General features: G+C 32.8%; 2 protein-coding genes and 1 non-coding gene across 6 annotated transcripts; all 3 read right to left on the bottom strand.

The window, feature by feature from the left end:
* Positions 1–3150: 3150 nt before the first annotated feature.
* On the bottom strand, positions 3151–6941 carry LOC110600747 (probable E3 ubiquitin-protein ligase LUL4). The gene is made up of 3 exons (XM_021737607.2): positions 6310–6941; positions 3988–4495; positions 3151–3490 (listed from the first exon to the last, which is right to left on the bottom strand). The coding sequence occupies exons 1-3, from the start codon at positions 6789–6791 to the stop codon at positions 3377–3379; spliced, it is 1104 nt and encodes a 367-aa protein (XP_021593299.1). The 5' UTR covers positions 6792–6941; the 3' UTR covers positions 3151–3376.
* Positions 6942–8108: 1167 nt separating this feature from the next.
* On the bottom strand, positions 8109–13981 carry LOC110602549 (TVP38/TMEM64 family membrane protein slr0305). 4 transcript variants are annotated; one of them, XR_002485985.2, is made up of 11 exons: positions 13524–13968; positions 12907–12968; positions 12599–12653; positions 12215–12313; positions 11950–12036; positions 11666–11782; positions 10679–10771; positions 10511–10541; positions 9655–9846; positions 8347–8993; positions 8109–8237 (listed from the first exon to the last, which is right to left on the bottom strand). XR_002485985.2 is itself a non-coding variant. In XM_021740098.2 (10 exons), exons 1-9 carry the CDS (start codon positions 13620–13622, stop codon positions 9662–9664), a joined length of 828 nt encoding a protein of 275 aa, XP_021595790.1. In that variant the 5' UTR covers positions 13623–13968; the 3' UTR covers positions 8109–8993; positions 9655–9661. The 4 variants fall into 4 exon arrangements, 3 of the variants coding, with proteins under 3 accessions (XP_021595790.1, XP_021595788.1, XP_043807431.1); XM_021740098.2 differs by having other exon boundaries at positions 8109–8993; XM_021740096.2 differs by lacking the exons at positions 8109–8237; positions 8347–8993 and having other exon boundaries at positions 9347–9846; positions 13524–13786; positions 13871–13981.
* A 1527-nt stretch (positions 13982–15508) lies between these two features.
* Positions 15509–15581, bottom strand: TRNAE-CUC. Its single transcript has one exon. It is a non-coding gene; the product is annotated as a tRNA-Glu (tRNA).
* Positions 15582–15789: the final 208 nt, after the last annotated feature.

Here is a 15789-nt window from a genome sequence, read left to right as displayed (position 1 = left end):
GATCGTATTTTCCTTGTAAAATGACATTAGAGTTAAAAATTTTCTTTTTAAGTGCATGGGTATGGAGTAGACTTAAACAACTAATTAAATAGAATAGAGATCAATTTAAAGTTTACAAAATTAGGATAATTGATTTAGTTAATTTAAAATTTATCTTTTAAAATAAAAATGAGGTTGTAAATCACAACCAAACCGGTTTATTTGAATTTAATTTCAATCAATTTGTTTTTAATCCAAAACTAAATCGAGCCAGTTTTCAATTTCAAATCGACTCTTACTGGGTTTCCTTTGGAGTATTATGTGACTGCGGCAGATTAACATTAGGATTTTCTACTCTCTTTTTTATTATTTAAAAAAAAAAAATCAATGTTACCCTATAATATTTATAATTTAACGAAAATTTCAATTTATAAAAGATGGTTGAAACACAAAGATCAGTAGAGGTCCATGATATAAGTTGGTTGATTTACAATTTCTTTTGCTCTCACCAAATAAACCCAATGCCATTAATCCGAATACCTAATAAATTTGAGCTTAATTTTTATAGAAGGATACCGTAAGTGGGGACTTGCTGAGATTGAAAAACTAGCATTAATATTCTGCTTAATTAAGTACCTCTGTTTTATTTTGATTGATTATACAGTTGAAGAGTTGGTGGATATAAAAAGAGGAAATTGCTGTTATTTAGGAGAAAAGAAATTGACCCATCAATAGCATGATTGGAAAATGAAAACAAATGATGAATTGTTTGGTAAAAAGAAAAAAGAAAAAATAATCATAGGGAGAAATTTCGTAAAGAAGAAGACTACAATTAGATCAGGTAATGTAACTAAAAAAAATATATATATTTGATGTAATCATATCTTTAACTTTAGAAGGAATTAGGTAAGAAAGAAACCCAAGATAGGCATAAAATCACGTTCATAGCCTTATTTTCTTTAAGTTTGAAGCCTTCTTTTCTACGCAAATTATTGCTAGCTTTCTTAAAAGCCTAAACAGTGATGAAACCCTTGTGCCTTTGTCCTCTTATCCTCTCCTCTCCTTTCCTTTCCTTTCCTTTCCTTTCTTCTGTTTCAGAGGAGCTAGCTTTACCTGCAAAAGGGTACCTTGCTAAACCATATGGCTTTAAACTTCCATGATCAAACTCAAGCAGAAGGACTCTTGCTTTGCTTAAACACAAATGGAAACTCTGTTGAATAATCGTCAAACTCTGTTAACAAACTGTGCCGATTGAATTGGAAAGGCCATAGCCGTTATCTGAAGTTAGGTTCTTTCAACTTATTTTTAATGTGCGTAGTTATCAAGAGGAAAATGCAGACAACTAAGGATATCGGTTACCATTTATGTTGAGGAATCTCACGAGTACCCACATAGTCTATGGATAGTGATTAATGCATGAGAGAAGATGCAAATTACAGCTAAGGTAGAGAGGCCATTTCTTTAGGTTTTGTATGGATCATCACATGGTCCCTATATGTTGTAGCTCTAGATTTTTAGTTTGTATGGGAAAGTAATAATAGAGGTACAGATGCTGAGAAGTTTTGACTAGTAAGGAAAGCTCTCCATCCATGTTTCAAATATACATATATGTGCATCTGCAATCAGTACGAGCCACCATGGTACTGTGCTACACATGAAAGTATCATCCACCCATATGCAAGAAGTAATCTTTCTGCTTCCAAATTCACAAGGTTCCAAACTATACGTTTGAAGAAATTGATAAGATTGGCTTTTTCAAAGGTTTCTACCCTTTACTATTTTCATTTTCACTTTTTGGGATCTTCTTAATTGAGGCTTTTTGTACAGGGGACTTTTTCTACTCTGCCGTTTTGGTGCTGCTCTTATTTCCATTGTAATTCTTCCTTCTCAAAATGAAATGGAAGTATGCTAGGAGATATAGTAGCCCCAGCAAGAGAAAAATATAGTAAAAAAAAAGAGAATGTGTTCCTTCTCATACGCACACACACAGAGGCTCGCGCACTTCTTGCTTTATTCCAAGCTTCTTCTACAATAAAAAGCTTCAATTATCTTACGACATCCAAAGCATGACCATGTCGTAATTTCTGACTAAAAAATCCAGTAGCAACAGATTCCATCAGAGGAAAGACGCCAGTTTCAGCACATGAGGCTGCATATTTGTATGGGTTGATAATTTGGAACTCCTAGCATAAGCCACGAGCTGACTGCGGCAATAGGAAAGCCAGATATGACGCACTCCCTAGCTCTGGAGCTAAGGCCCAGCCTTGAAGATAGTTATGTTTGCTTGTGGACACGTCTTTATAGTCACCAGCTAAACTACTTGCAATGCTCACTCCGGAAATATTCCGCAGTTGAATTAGCAAAGGTGGTTGGAATGGTGAGATTAAATGCCTAGTCATTTGAGTAGGGTGATCCTAAGGACTCAAAACTTAAAGAACAATCCAAGAGAGAACCAAAAGATATACACACATAATTCCAGTCTAACATGATCAACAAAGCAAAGTTGATTAAAAAAAGTGCATGTATAATTGTGCAATTACAGAAAAATTATCATTCACTGGCAAGGAATATGATGCAAAGGGTGATTAGAATGATTGCATAGCTTTTGTATATCCTCATCCATTCAAAGGTAACAACTACTAAAGATTTACATGAACTTTGAAGATTCTCAGTGTGTTACCTTTAATGCTAACTTCTATGGCAAATATTCCCACTCAGCCTCTACTTTTGGCCATTAGCTTAAAGGAAAAGAACTACTTCTATATACTTGGTAGGTTCCTCCAAACTACTTGTCTTACAATTTCTGTGTCTTTTGAATCTCCACTTCAATATTCCTCACCAGAGTAAAGTTTATTATTATGCAAGCAAAAAATGAATTCATAGATGAAGGGTCAAGGTATGGAACTTATCTAAAGAGGGTAAGAGAATAAAGCAACAAGCAAGGTCCTAATACTTCCATGGACATTTCACATTACCCGAAGACTTCAAACAGACTTCTCAATGACGAATACGATTTTTCCTCCACCTCATGGAGATTTACAAAAAAAGGTAACTTGCTCAGATCCTTGCAAACTAGTTAACCAGAGGAATTCAAAATAACGTGTTTCCTGCAAGAACTAGACTACAAAGATAATACATGTGAATGTTTTTTAGCCACAAACAAGATGGTAATTTATATGGCTAAAGGCTCAATTAATATTTATCTTCATAATTTGAATTTGGAAAATTAGTTCTAACATATATCTTTGTACAAAGGCAAAAAAAAACTTGACAATTGATACAGGGACAAAATATACAAAATAATTAACATACACATTCCAAGGGCAAATATGTTATAAGAAAGAAAGAGTTGATTTCTTTACCATAAAGACAAATTGGTGCAAAGCAAAGAATTTTCTTATTGACCACCATTGTTTATCTTGATCTCTATAAGTTCTCCGATTGGTTGACGACATATGGGACACTTATTTGATTGAAGCCTCAATGCTTTTGCACACTCGCTGCACATACACTGAAAACATACTGTTGGTCATTCTTGAGAGCAAAGCAACAGAGGCATTAATAACAAAAAAAAGGGAGAGCATTAAGATCTTATAACCTTCAAACACAGACACAGTTGGTTCCAACTAATTAAATATTTTCCCCTGAGATTACTATTGCAATGAATTCTATGCCAAATCAACATTCAACATCACAACTAGACATAAATCTCTCAGTCATTGAAATACGTTTCTTAATGTTAGTATATATGCCTGCATGTTTGTAGGTGGTGCTGTAGGCCTATGAGAGAGAGAGAAGAGTTTTGTAATAGGATCAATTACATTTGTGCCAAGCTGGATGTCAAAATGTATATCTGAGATGAGTAATTCAAGCACTCAGGACTTAACTTCCTAACAGCAGTTTTAACAGTGTTTCCTAGTGTAATGCAGAGAAACAATATGGTTACTCTTTGTTGACCAATGGCCATCATCGCTTTATATAGACGAGAAATTAAAGGTGGGCTCTCACCATGTGTCTGCAAGGTAATACAGCAGTATCCTTAGGTTCAGACATACAAATCACACATTCCTTCCCAGGGTCACATTCATTGAAGCCTTCAGATGCTGAGCTTCCTTCTCCATAAAGCTCTCGTAGCTCATATCGAACTCCATCAATCCACAAAATTTGCTTTACTACTTTTACTTGGAAAGAGTCACTATTCTTCTTCTCAAGAACAGCTTGAGTAATCTGCATGTGGCCAGAAGTGTTTTGCACAGAATCATCATATTCATCTGTTGAATCAACTGGCAAGCATGTTTCAGCAACTATTACAAGTGGAAAAACATCTTCTCCAGGTGATGGTTTTGAGAGATCATCCAACTCGAAGAAACCTAAGTCGATGCCGGTTCCTACAGGCTGACGAAATTTCTGGCCAAGACCTTTCTGGAAGGGGATTCTCAGAGGCAAATGGGCTTCAGGAAATAGAGGAACAAACTTACAGTTGACCTCTTCCTTTGCAAAATAGAAAATTGTAATGCTGTTTTAGGAATGAAAAAAAGAGATCACATCAGCAAAGAAAAAGCAGTTGAAAAAATCACATGGACATACAAATTTTTGTCAATTACATCACATTTTCAATTCTGCAATCCTAAATCCAATGCACCCAAAATGAGAAAATGGGGAAAATTAGTGTCTCAAGTGAATCTCAAGGAAATCCTCACATCTAAGGTATTTGATTTTTCTGGACTGGTCAAGTAACATATGAAAGTATCACCAACTAAGAAAGTTGAATGCTTTAACTTTAGCCAACTCCAGAGATAGAATACACATCAATTTAGTTTTAGGTAATAGCTCAATGTTTGAGATAGCTTCTGCATATGCAGAATACTTCCCATTGCAATTTCCAAGTACAGGTTATTTGATTAGTTAGTTTGCATAGCTGAAGAGTGACTTTTAGTTAATACAGAATTAATGAACGATAACAATTTCACAAATATAATTTAGCGAAGAAAGGAGGAAGGCAACATTAAAACTTGGAGTGATGTTCTAACAGATGTCTATGCCAAGCTCAAACTTAATCAGTGTACTTTAAGTGCTCTAGACTACCAGGCTTAGACATACTTTAGAGTGAGACTACCAGCATAGTGCTAAGCATGTCCTGTTACCACCAGCGAATTTATGTTCTTAAGGTGAAAAATTGAAATATAACTTCATGAGCATAGCTATCTTGCATTAGAGAGAGAGAGAGATAGAGAGAGAGAGAGCAAAAAGTTAATGCCATCATCAATCTCTGCTTAACCAATTATTTTATTCATAAATGCCAAGCTAGGACAAGTTAACTTCTCACATCACATCAGGTGTTTAGGATGGCAAAATTTTTTCTATATTAATAGTGGACAGCCATCCAAATCATGTTGACATCAATAATCTTTCCAGCAAAACTATATTACATTTATTACAATACAAAATGAAAATAACATTGATAAAACCTAACAGCCAAACTAAAACTGTTGCTATTCAAGTTCATTGAATGGAATCAGGATTCGTCTAAACAGGATTTCCTAATGATTTGTTTCTATACATTCAAGTTTCTATCAACAATCTTTTCTTTTTCACTATAATTGTTGTGCTTTACATACTGTATTCATTTCCAAATGATTAATTTAGATTCACTGCATTATAATTCCTCACTACTTCTCTTTTAGCCTTCAACTAGTTGCATACTATTATCACCTGATCTGTTGAAAAAAAAGTCAGAACTTGCTCTCAATAAGCTATGGCGAACTTGCTCTCAATAAGCTATGGCATTCTATGCATCTGGCTCTGGTTAAGATCATACTGCAAAATTCTAATAACTCTACTCTATTTTCTCGTGTGTTTTCCTCCATCAGTTTTCTTGTTTGACATCCCCCATCACTCTCCTTTTAACATCAGCACCACCTTGGAAAGAGAATGAGAGGTGAAAAATCCATACTCTCATTGTAAGTATCATCCAGAATCCCAAATCAAGAATTTGGTAACTTTTGAGATGTGCCCTTCAGCATGATTATCTATTAAATTCATCCCAACTCTGCTTCTGCTTTTCATATGCCAGGGCTTATAAATCTCAGGTAAGATAAACCTAAGAGATTCAATATGATTATTCAACTAAAGACTCAAGATCCCAGCTCCATTTCTTCTCTAAGAGAATAAGTCAATTTAACAACGGGCACAGAAATCAAATGAAGAATCATCTAACAAAAACCACAAATATATTAAGACAGAGAAATGAAAATATCCATACTGCAAGCACAACTGATAAAAAAAAAATCACAAATCAAAAAGAATAAACAAAGTAGCAGAACTACTTACCTCCCATCAAACAAAGCATCAAAAACGAAAGAAACCAAGTAATTATCAGGGGTCTGCTCGTCAATTTCAACCTTTAACGTGTCCTTATGGACGTTCACGTCATTTCTGACCTTCTTTGCATTCTGATGCTCAATATAAGGAGGCGGCTCAATTGGCTGCCCAGTACCCACATTAGGCCTAATCACAGGCCACTCATTAGTCTGATTAGCATAATAGTAAGGCCGATCACTGAATCTGCTTGGATACCTGGATGCATGGTAGGGATGGGAAGAGTGATTGGAGTGAATATGAATTGGTGGAGGTGGCGTAGGATAAGGATTATGGGATGGAGGGTAGGATGTCGGTTGGGTTGGCGCAGGAAAGTAATTTAGCGGCGGCGGAGGGAGAGAGGAGGCCTCTGTTGAGTAATAGTAGGGTGGAGGGGGATGGTGGTGGTAGTGAGTATTGTTTCTTCTTCTATTACTGCTAACTGAAATTCCCATTTTTGAGGAGATATGAGAGAGAAAGGGATTGAAAGGGTTTGAGGGAAGAGAATGAATCTATGTATTTGCAGAGTACACAGAAACATTGAAGGCTAGGCTTAGCCACCTCCCATTTGACTTTGACTTTCTTCTCTTCTGTTTTTCTGTGGAACCTTGTTTTCCCATCAAAATCCTACTTTTCAATGAAATTTACAATTTCTATTTAATCTTAATTTATTATTTTTTTCTAGTTCATTATTTTTTAGGAATGCATTGTGCTAATAGTCAATGCTTGATTAATCGAGTGCTATAAAAGATCATTTGAAGAAGAAAAAAATTAAAATGGGTAATAAATATATTGAAATTAGAATGGGAGGCTACAATTTAGGTTATTTATCAAATAAATTGAATTAGAAAAGTAAAACGACTTCTAGATGCTTTCGTAGAAAATTATATATGCTTGTAATATTAGATGATCAACTCTTCCAACATAAACAAATATATATATATAATTTATTATTTTTAAATAATTTACTTTTAAATATTTTATGATTTAATCCTTATAAAAAAATTTATTAATCATCTCTTTATATTTTTTTAAAATTTACGTATTTCATATTTATAATATTTTTTTAAAAATAAAATTTTAAGGATGGGTAGAAATTGAAAGATTTACTTATATATATTTATTATTAAACTAAATTTATGAGTGCATATTTATAATATTTAATAGTTAAAATTAATAAAATAATTAATTAATAAAAATTTTAATATATTTTTTAAAATAAAAAAATTAATTAATAAATTTTCTCGTATTAAATAATAATTTATAATTTTTTTAAAAATTATTTATTTATGGAAAATTTTGTGGGACGTTGAATCGTAAAAGTCAGTGAGTTGTAATTGTATTTGACTAAGCTTGAAAAATCTTGTAGGTTGCTTTATTTAACTTAACAAACTAATCAAATACGTAATCCTCCACCTCATTGCTTACTATTATATATATAGATAAATTTGATACTTAGGGATGATGAATACTTCTATTCATTTTTTTTGAAAACGACAGTTGATAAATACTTAAGATCTAAGTATTAATGCATAATGAGAGATGAAGAGAGAGCATTGCTTAAGTTGTAAGCACACAATCATCACCCTAATTGTCTACAACCCTTTTTTCTTTTTTGGTATAATTAGTTTCCATTCATACTCCAACCTAAGACTTCATAATACCAATAACGTAACTCCATTATTTACAATTTCGTTAATCATTATATTATGCGATGCAGGGTGCTATTCTTCAACGTCATCATCTCAAATTCTGATCTGTATTACTTTCCGTCCAAATGCCGATGCTTGCAATTCATGAAGCATGATGAAGTCTCCATCCTCCATTTGATTCCATCCTCAAATAACATATGTAGAAGCAAGGCTCAGAGGAGCTATGCTAGTCTGTAATCTTGTTGCATGCTGCCATATGTGACAACACCATCTTAATTCTTGAAAAACAACAAATACAAGAAAATTCAAAAAAGAAATCGAAACATCAATTCTACTAACAGCAAAGCAGCAAGCTTACAAAACAGCGCTTTGCATGAAAATTCAGGAAAAATCTGGCCTAGGTTTCTTGCGGACCGATATGCAGCCTCTTTGATGATCCCTAAAAATTCTGATATCAGAGTAATTCCTCAGGTCTTCAAGATTAATGTGTTGCTGCTTGACCATCCTGGAGAAATCACCGCCAGTGTCATGTACCCAAGTACAAGGATGACACTTCTCATCATAGTAATACAACAAGCTCTTCATACCTCCAGTACTAGCACTGCCACTCCTTCCACGCATTTAGGTTCATTTCAGTCTCTTCGAAGAGCCTGGCTTCAATGTGTGGACCTTTTTCAGCTTGCAGCTCCACTGGCCTGTCACTCAGGTTCCAGATCCTGGTGCCGATCCTGATATTTGTGTATGATCGCGACAGCCATCAATGCAACCCCCGAGAAGAAAAATGCGGAAAATTGTTCCTCTCCATCAACCAGAATCTTTGGCAACCTTAAATTTTGAATAAACCTTGTTACTCTCTACTGTAGATGTCAATATGTCCCGAATAAATAAGGTACACAGCAACTTGCATCTGTTAGTTTTTGTTTGGATGGCTGTGATGATTAGGTGGTGGGTCCTCGAAAAGGCAGGTCAGGTTTGCACGGTCCTGATTTCATGAGAAGACGATTGCTGATGAATGAAATCCATATATTAATGTTATATCAGAAATCGATTCCTTTCACCAAGGAAATGGTGATACCCAAAAAGATACTAAATTCCACACAAGACAGTAGCAAAGGTGAATATGTGGCAACAAAATCTTTAAGAAAATGCTGGCTTCTGGCTTTTCTCTTGTTTGTTCAAGAAAGTTAAAAAGATAAATGGATAGTACAGAATTGAAAATCCACATTATTGTGGCTGGCAATCCTTAAAAGAAGTGCCTCGGGATTCAAGATTATATCACATGCCAGGCAGGTTAACCATTCTTCTCAGGATCTTTAATTTCAAGGTCGATTTTTCTTTTCTTGCTTAAGAATATATACTTGGATAAACTCAAGCCTGTAACTCTTTTGCAGACATGTATAAATACAAACTTGTACAACAAAGGTCCAATACATGCGGTTTGATCAAAACAACGACTGATTCTATGATTCTGTAATAATTATTAAATCAAATTCAAGTAACATAGCCACACTGAATATTAGATCTCAGATGTTGATCCGCTACTTCTATCAATTCCTGCATTTTGTAAATGATTGTGCTGTACAGATCTCAATCGACAAGATCATATGCTGAGATGTCAAACCATGCATTACTTTAATAAGATGTAGGAAAAGAATTTACAGAGAACCTGAGTTTCATTTTTCATGCTCATCTTCAGATGCATCTATCTTGACTATGAGAGGCTGGTTCAGATCAACAACAGGATCAGCCACAATGGGTAACTGAGGTGAAGCCAAAATGCTATCTATATCCTCGTTCTCAGCCAAAGCTTTCTCCAAAGCAGACTTAGCAACTTTAGTAACACAAAGCATCAGAACCACTGCACACAAGCCAAAAAGGACAACTAAGCATTATGAACGTTCAGAAATTCTAATGAACTAATGACTAGTGACAGCATCTATCTTCAATTAGCAATCCTCAAAAGGAAAATAAAATCTTCAATGGGCAATCAGGTATTACACCAAAACCCAGTACATCAGTTCTGACACATGGATTACCCAATTGATAGGAGCTGAAAATTTTGTTCCACACCAAAAATTTTTACTGAGGTAAATGACATCACATATAGGGAACTCAAATTACAGGATATTTCCATAATAACAAATCCTTAATTAGCAGTTTACTTGGGAAAACATGTGCAAATGTTTGTCCACATGCTCCAAATGTCTTGGCTATGTCAACTTCCCTTTAGCTCACTTCAATTTGTGGATATCTAACGAAAATCACCTCTATCTCTTTATGAATGCTAGAAGTCAAAATCCGACCACTTAACAAGAAGCAACATTTTCAAGAACGGGCCAAAAAAGATCCCCCTGACCATTTGAAACCCTCTTCTCTCCTTCCTCTCTCTCTCTCTCTCTCTCTCTCTCTCTCTCCCCCCCCCCCCCCCTATACACAAAGCACTAGAGAAAAAGAAAAGAAAAAGCCAAAAGACCTGCAGTAATCAGAAGGACAAGAGGAGTGTATTCTATGTTACAACTTACAAGATACAACAAGGCCCAATATGATCAACAACTGCATTAAATTAGTAAAAATGTATCAGAAATCGGTCAAAATGGCAACAAAACTTGTGTCATGTAGGTGTATTCATAAGAAGGGAGCTAAAAGGTCTACAGAAACCATAAATATAAAAGGTATAATAAGGTCCTTACCCAACGTGTAGTTGAAAATTCACTCCATCCATGGGTCACATCAGAAAGGTCTTTCAGAGTTGTTCCAACATATACTAAAGCAAGTGTTATTGGCTGTAAAGAAGAAGGAAAGTTAGATACACCAGCAAAGCTGAACCTCAAAGAAGTCATACTATTCTAGTAAGGTTAAAAAAAAAATCTAATCTCAATATATTTCAATGTTCATTTAGGCAAGATCTAGAATGTTAACATAATAAATTGCACATGCTCACAGCTTTTTGTGTAGTTCTGAATCAACATAAAGAATCTATCAAGTGTTTTAAGTTGTTTGATCCATCAAATTTGAATTACTTTAAGCTTACAAAGGGCATCATTGTAACAGGCATAAATTAGATTAAGGGACAATAAGTCTTCCGGTCCAAGTAACCTCAATTCTGAAGTCTTAAACACAGGCATTTGTTTAGATTTCATTTGGAAAAATCGTTTCTGAGGGAACAATTTAAACTCACAAAATCATATGATTTCTATTTCTTCTAAAAATAAAAAATTTCTTATGTTAAAAAGAACTGAGTTCTTTCATTCCAAACATATATTGATAAAAAAAAAATCAATTAAGATGAATTCTTGTAAAATTCTTATCTAATTCGGGAGTTACAGATTTAACATTTACATGTGCATTTAGAAAGATGACATACAACATTGTTCAATGCGTAGAGACTAATCGAAGGGAGATAGGAAGGTAGGCTTCCATTCACTGTCCTGACACCAAACAATCATAATCCAAGAACCACATGCCAGGAGCAAGGTTTCTGAAGCATGATTCAGGTTTTATGTTGCATAAATGACAACCATAAGTGAAAATGCATCCCCCCATAACATTACTAAGGCATCTTTTAGGTTCATATTATGTTGAGATACTCATTCAACAACCAAAAAAAAAATCAACTTTTTAGCTGAAATGCTTGGGATAAATAACAAGTAGTGGAGGATGAGGAGTGAAGAACATACCATCATTCCTATCCAGGAAGCCAGCATGTATTCCCCTAATGGAACAGGAGTCACAGAGAGCAGGTAATTCAACATGTTAAAAGGAAGCATGGGAACAAGTCGAAGCAGAAGAACTATCTGCAAAAAAAAAAAGCCAAAATTCAGAAATTTTACAAAAGAAAGAGTTTATAACAAGGAATAATCTAGCTAAGCATCTTACCTGCTACGACTACGTCAACACAATGGACAATAGAAGTTAATGTTAATAGAGTTTTCATATATAATAATATGTGAAATATACAAACCTTAAATCCAGATTTCCGAATTGCAATTGCAACTGACCTAAACTGTGGATAATCCTTCAGCTTGGAAACAACAAAAGATTTTCCAATCTGCAAAGAAATACCACAATACAATATAGATTATATTTGACTAGATAAAGATTACAAACTATACTTTGTGACTAGGCGATACAGAACGCCGGAAAAGTTTCTATTTTTCTAAGTATACAAAATATGTACCACTAGCATTCAAACTGAGAAGTATATATCACAAGGTTCTGAAGCCCACCGTTCTTCCAAGAAGAAAAGCAGACCCTGCACCAATGGTGGCACCAATAGAATCAGCAACGAAGCCCACAGGCAAACCAAAGAGATATCCACCACCAAGCTGAAAGATGGTAACCAAATTATTAGGGGACTTGACACTTGTATAGGGGAAAAAATTATTATTCAACACCAAGGGGATGACAAAGCATGTAAGCATGCAGCAATTTGTTTCAAACTGCTCAGGGTATACAGGTGACAAAAGATTGAATTCAAAAATAGGGGGCAAAGACTTGATTCTACTTAAAAAGTATAAAGTTGGAGAACAAACTCAAATCATTACTTGTGGAAAACAATAAGGAAACATGATTAGGTTGGCACCAGTATCTTAAAGGTTATAAAGGCTTACAGTAAGCACAGATGCTGGAACTGCCAGGATCGTTAGAGGAATATATGCTACAGCCCTGCAAATCACTCAATGAGAAAGTATATTAGTTGATAAGGTCCCAAAAGAGATCAGAATATGATCAGTGTTCCTACATTCATATTAGAATGTTCTATTTACTACTAATATAATGATAAGGAATTTTACTAGAATTATTCTAGCTACACCTATGAAAACAGTGTAAATGAAATAAATATCAAATTGCTTTTCGAAGTAAAACAGTTCAATACCAAGTAAGAAAAAAAGGAGCATTGGAGATAAAATTGACTCACAGAACAAGGGGTCCCCAAGGCCCAAGATCTTTGTCAACCCATAATAAGAAGTCCTTCAAGATCTGTATGAAAACTGCTCTTTCAGTCAATAAACAAGTGTCTTCGTTAATAATGAAACACAGCCATTTACCATGACTGCAGACTTTAGTAAAGTAAAATGTTTGTATAAATTAATTAAAAACAGAAAGTGCTTCTGTAGATAGACTAAAGAACTAATGCAACAAACAACGCAAAATCCAATCACACTACTATATATCAAAATAAAACATCATGACTGTAAGCCAGTGACAATAGATATATGGCGTCCACAATGTCATTTATTAGAACAGACCTTAATTTTAGCAGCCGCCTCATATATCTTTGCAGGCAACAATTAAAAAAAAAAAAACATAAAAATTAAACATGTACATAAGTAACTCGAACAATGATTGAAGGATGAAACTGAGTTCAAAATTGTATACCTAAATGAACGTGAACTTCAAGTAAAATCACATTGCGTAAATTAATAATTAAACCACCAGAGATAAGGAATCAAGCAAAGACCTTTAAACAAAGCACAAAGAACCGCAATCAATCTACAGAATTCAAAAGAAGAAGAGCAGAGAGTAAAATGTGACCTTTTCGACGGGAAGGGTGAAGCAAGCGAAAATAACAGCAGCAAGGAGGAGGAGGAGGAGAGTGATCCTAAGAGCAGAACCCCAGGTAAAAGAGGCCATAGAAGAAGAAATCCTGCGGCGCCAAGGCCTGCACTCGTAGTCGTCGTTATCGCACTCGGATGCTGCTTGCTTAAGAGACAGGCGAGGCCTTAATCCCCCAAGATTTGCCAGATTTTGGGGTCGGTGGCAAACAATTGCAGAGGGGGAAATGCCGATCGGATGAACTAATGGTATTTATATTAGGAAATGGAACCTTCACTAGATCATCAAACTTTGGAAATTGACGTAATGAGTAATAATGCGTTTACTTGGGGAAGAGGAGATGAGGAGGTGCGGGTGCTGCCGTGCTGCCGTGCTGCTCGATCAAGCGAACTTGCTTATGTCCCTTCACCCAACTTTCCTTTCCTCGTCGTCATTATTATTATTATTATTATTGAAAAAATACTATTTAATCCCTATCTTATAAAAAATTTAATAGTTAATTTTTTAATTTTAAAACATATATTAATATTTTAAAAAATTCACTAATTAATTTACTTATAAATTTTAGTTATTAAATATAAAAAAATAAAATATTTTAGACTAATGAGTAATTTTTTTATAAAATTAAAAAATTAATTAATTATTTTTTTAATTATAAAAATTAAATAATAAAATATTTAATAAATAAAATTAATGAAATAATTGATTAGTAATTTTTTAAATATTATTTTAATATATTTTTTAAAATTAAGAGATGAATTAATAAATTTATTTTATTTATTTATTAGCTTTAATATAAATTACTATTTAACTTTCTTGTTTAAATAATAGTTTGACAAGTTCACATATTATTATCGATGGAGTTATTATCGAAATCCTAAAACTTTTAGAAATTTTATAAGTTGATAATTATTTAAAAATTATTCAATTAAAATATTTTATATTTTATGAATCAAACTCTTCACTTATTCTGATTAAAAGATTAACGAAGAGTTGACTTTTATAAAAGGAAGAAATCCCATTTTTGCCCTAAATTATGAGGCAAATGTTCAATTTTATTTAAAATTAAGTTTTGGATTTAATTTGTCCAAACCTTTTAAACTAAGATTAAATTTGCCATTTTTGAACAAAAATAACAATGCACCGTAGTTTAAGGGTAAAAATGAGATTTGATGTATAAAATATCTAAACTTTTCATTGATTGGTTTAAAATAATAATAAATTAACGAATTTATTAAAAATTCATAAACTTGACAATTAATTCTCTCATTTTATTTTATCTTTTATTTTATATATTTTTTAGATTTTATTTATTTATAAAAAATAATTTATATTTTAAAAAATATTTTTTATATAAATGCTTTAAATAATTTTTTATTGTTTAATTTTAATTTAAAAATTAAAATATTAATAAATTTATGTATAAAAATTTTAATAAAATATTTAAAGTGTAAAAATAATTTTTTCTTTGAATATAAAAAATTATTCTCTTTAAAATGACTTAATTTTTGTAACAATTAAAATATTTTTTATTAGTTAAATTTTTTAAACATTTCAAATATAAAAATATAGATTTTTTAAAAAATATTTAATAAAATAATTGATTTGTTTATATTTGTTAATAATGAATTATAGTTTTGCTAATTTTGTCTATTATATTTAATACATATAATAATTTAATTCTATAATTTACTATTTGTAATAATTTCTGATTATTTAAAAAGCAAAATTAAAAAATAAAAAATAATTATTCAAATTGAAATGTCAATTTTTTTATTATTTCACATAGTTATTTTGATTTTATTGTATTTTGTAATTTAATAAAATTAATAAAATACAAAAATTTAAGAAATTATAAACAGCTAATTTATAGCTAGAAGGTCGATTAAAAGTGAAGAAAAGATAGTGACATGTGTGCTCGCATTTTAAAGGTTAATAAAATAAATATTTTTAAAAAACAACTATTCCGTTGCCGGGAATCGAACCCGGGTCTTTCGGGTGAGAGCCGAATATCCTAACCGACTAGACTACAACGGATTACGGAATCAAGTTCTCATGCCTCGGATTATCACTCCTTAAGTCGAAAGTTTTAATATTTTTACCCAAAGCAATATTACGTAAGAAAATTGTTTTTTTTTTTTTTTTACTAAAGTATGAAAGAAAATTAGAAACTAGAGTCATGATAGATTTAAATAATTTACATTTGTAAAATTGAAAAACAATCCAATAATTTCAAATGACTTTT

The sequence above is a fragment of the Manihot esculenta genome, chromosome 15 (genome assembly GCF_001659605.2).
Source record: "Manihot esculenta cultivar AM560-2 chromosome 15, M.esculenta_v8, whole genome shotgun sequence".
Taxonomy (NCBI): Eukaryota; Viridiplantae; Streptophyta; class Magnoliopsida; order Malpighiales; family Euphorbiaceae; genus Manihot; species Manihot esculenta.
Note: the sequence above shows the minus strand (reverse complement) of the source record. Positions and strands in the feature narration are given on the sequence as shown.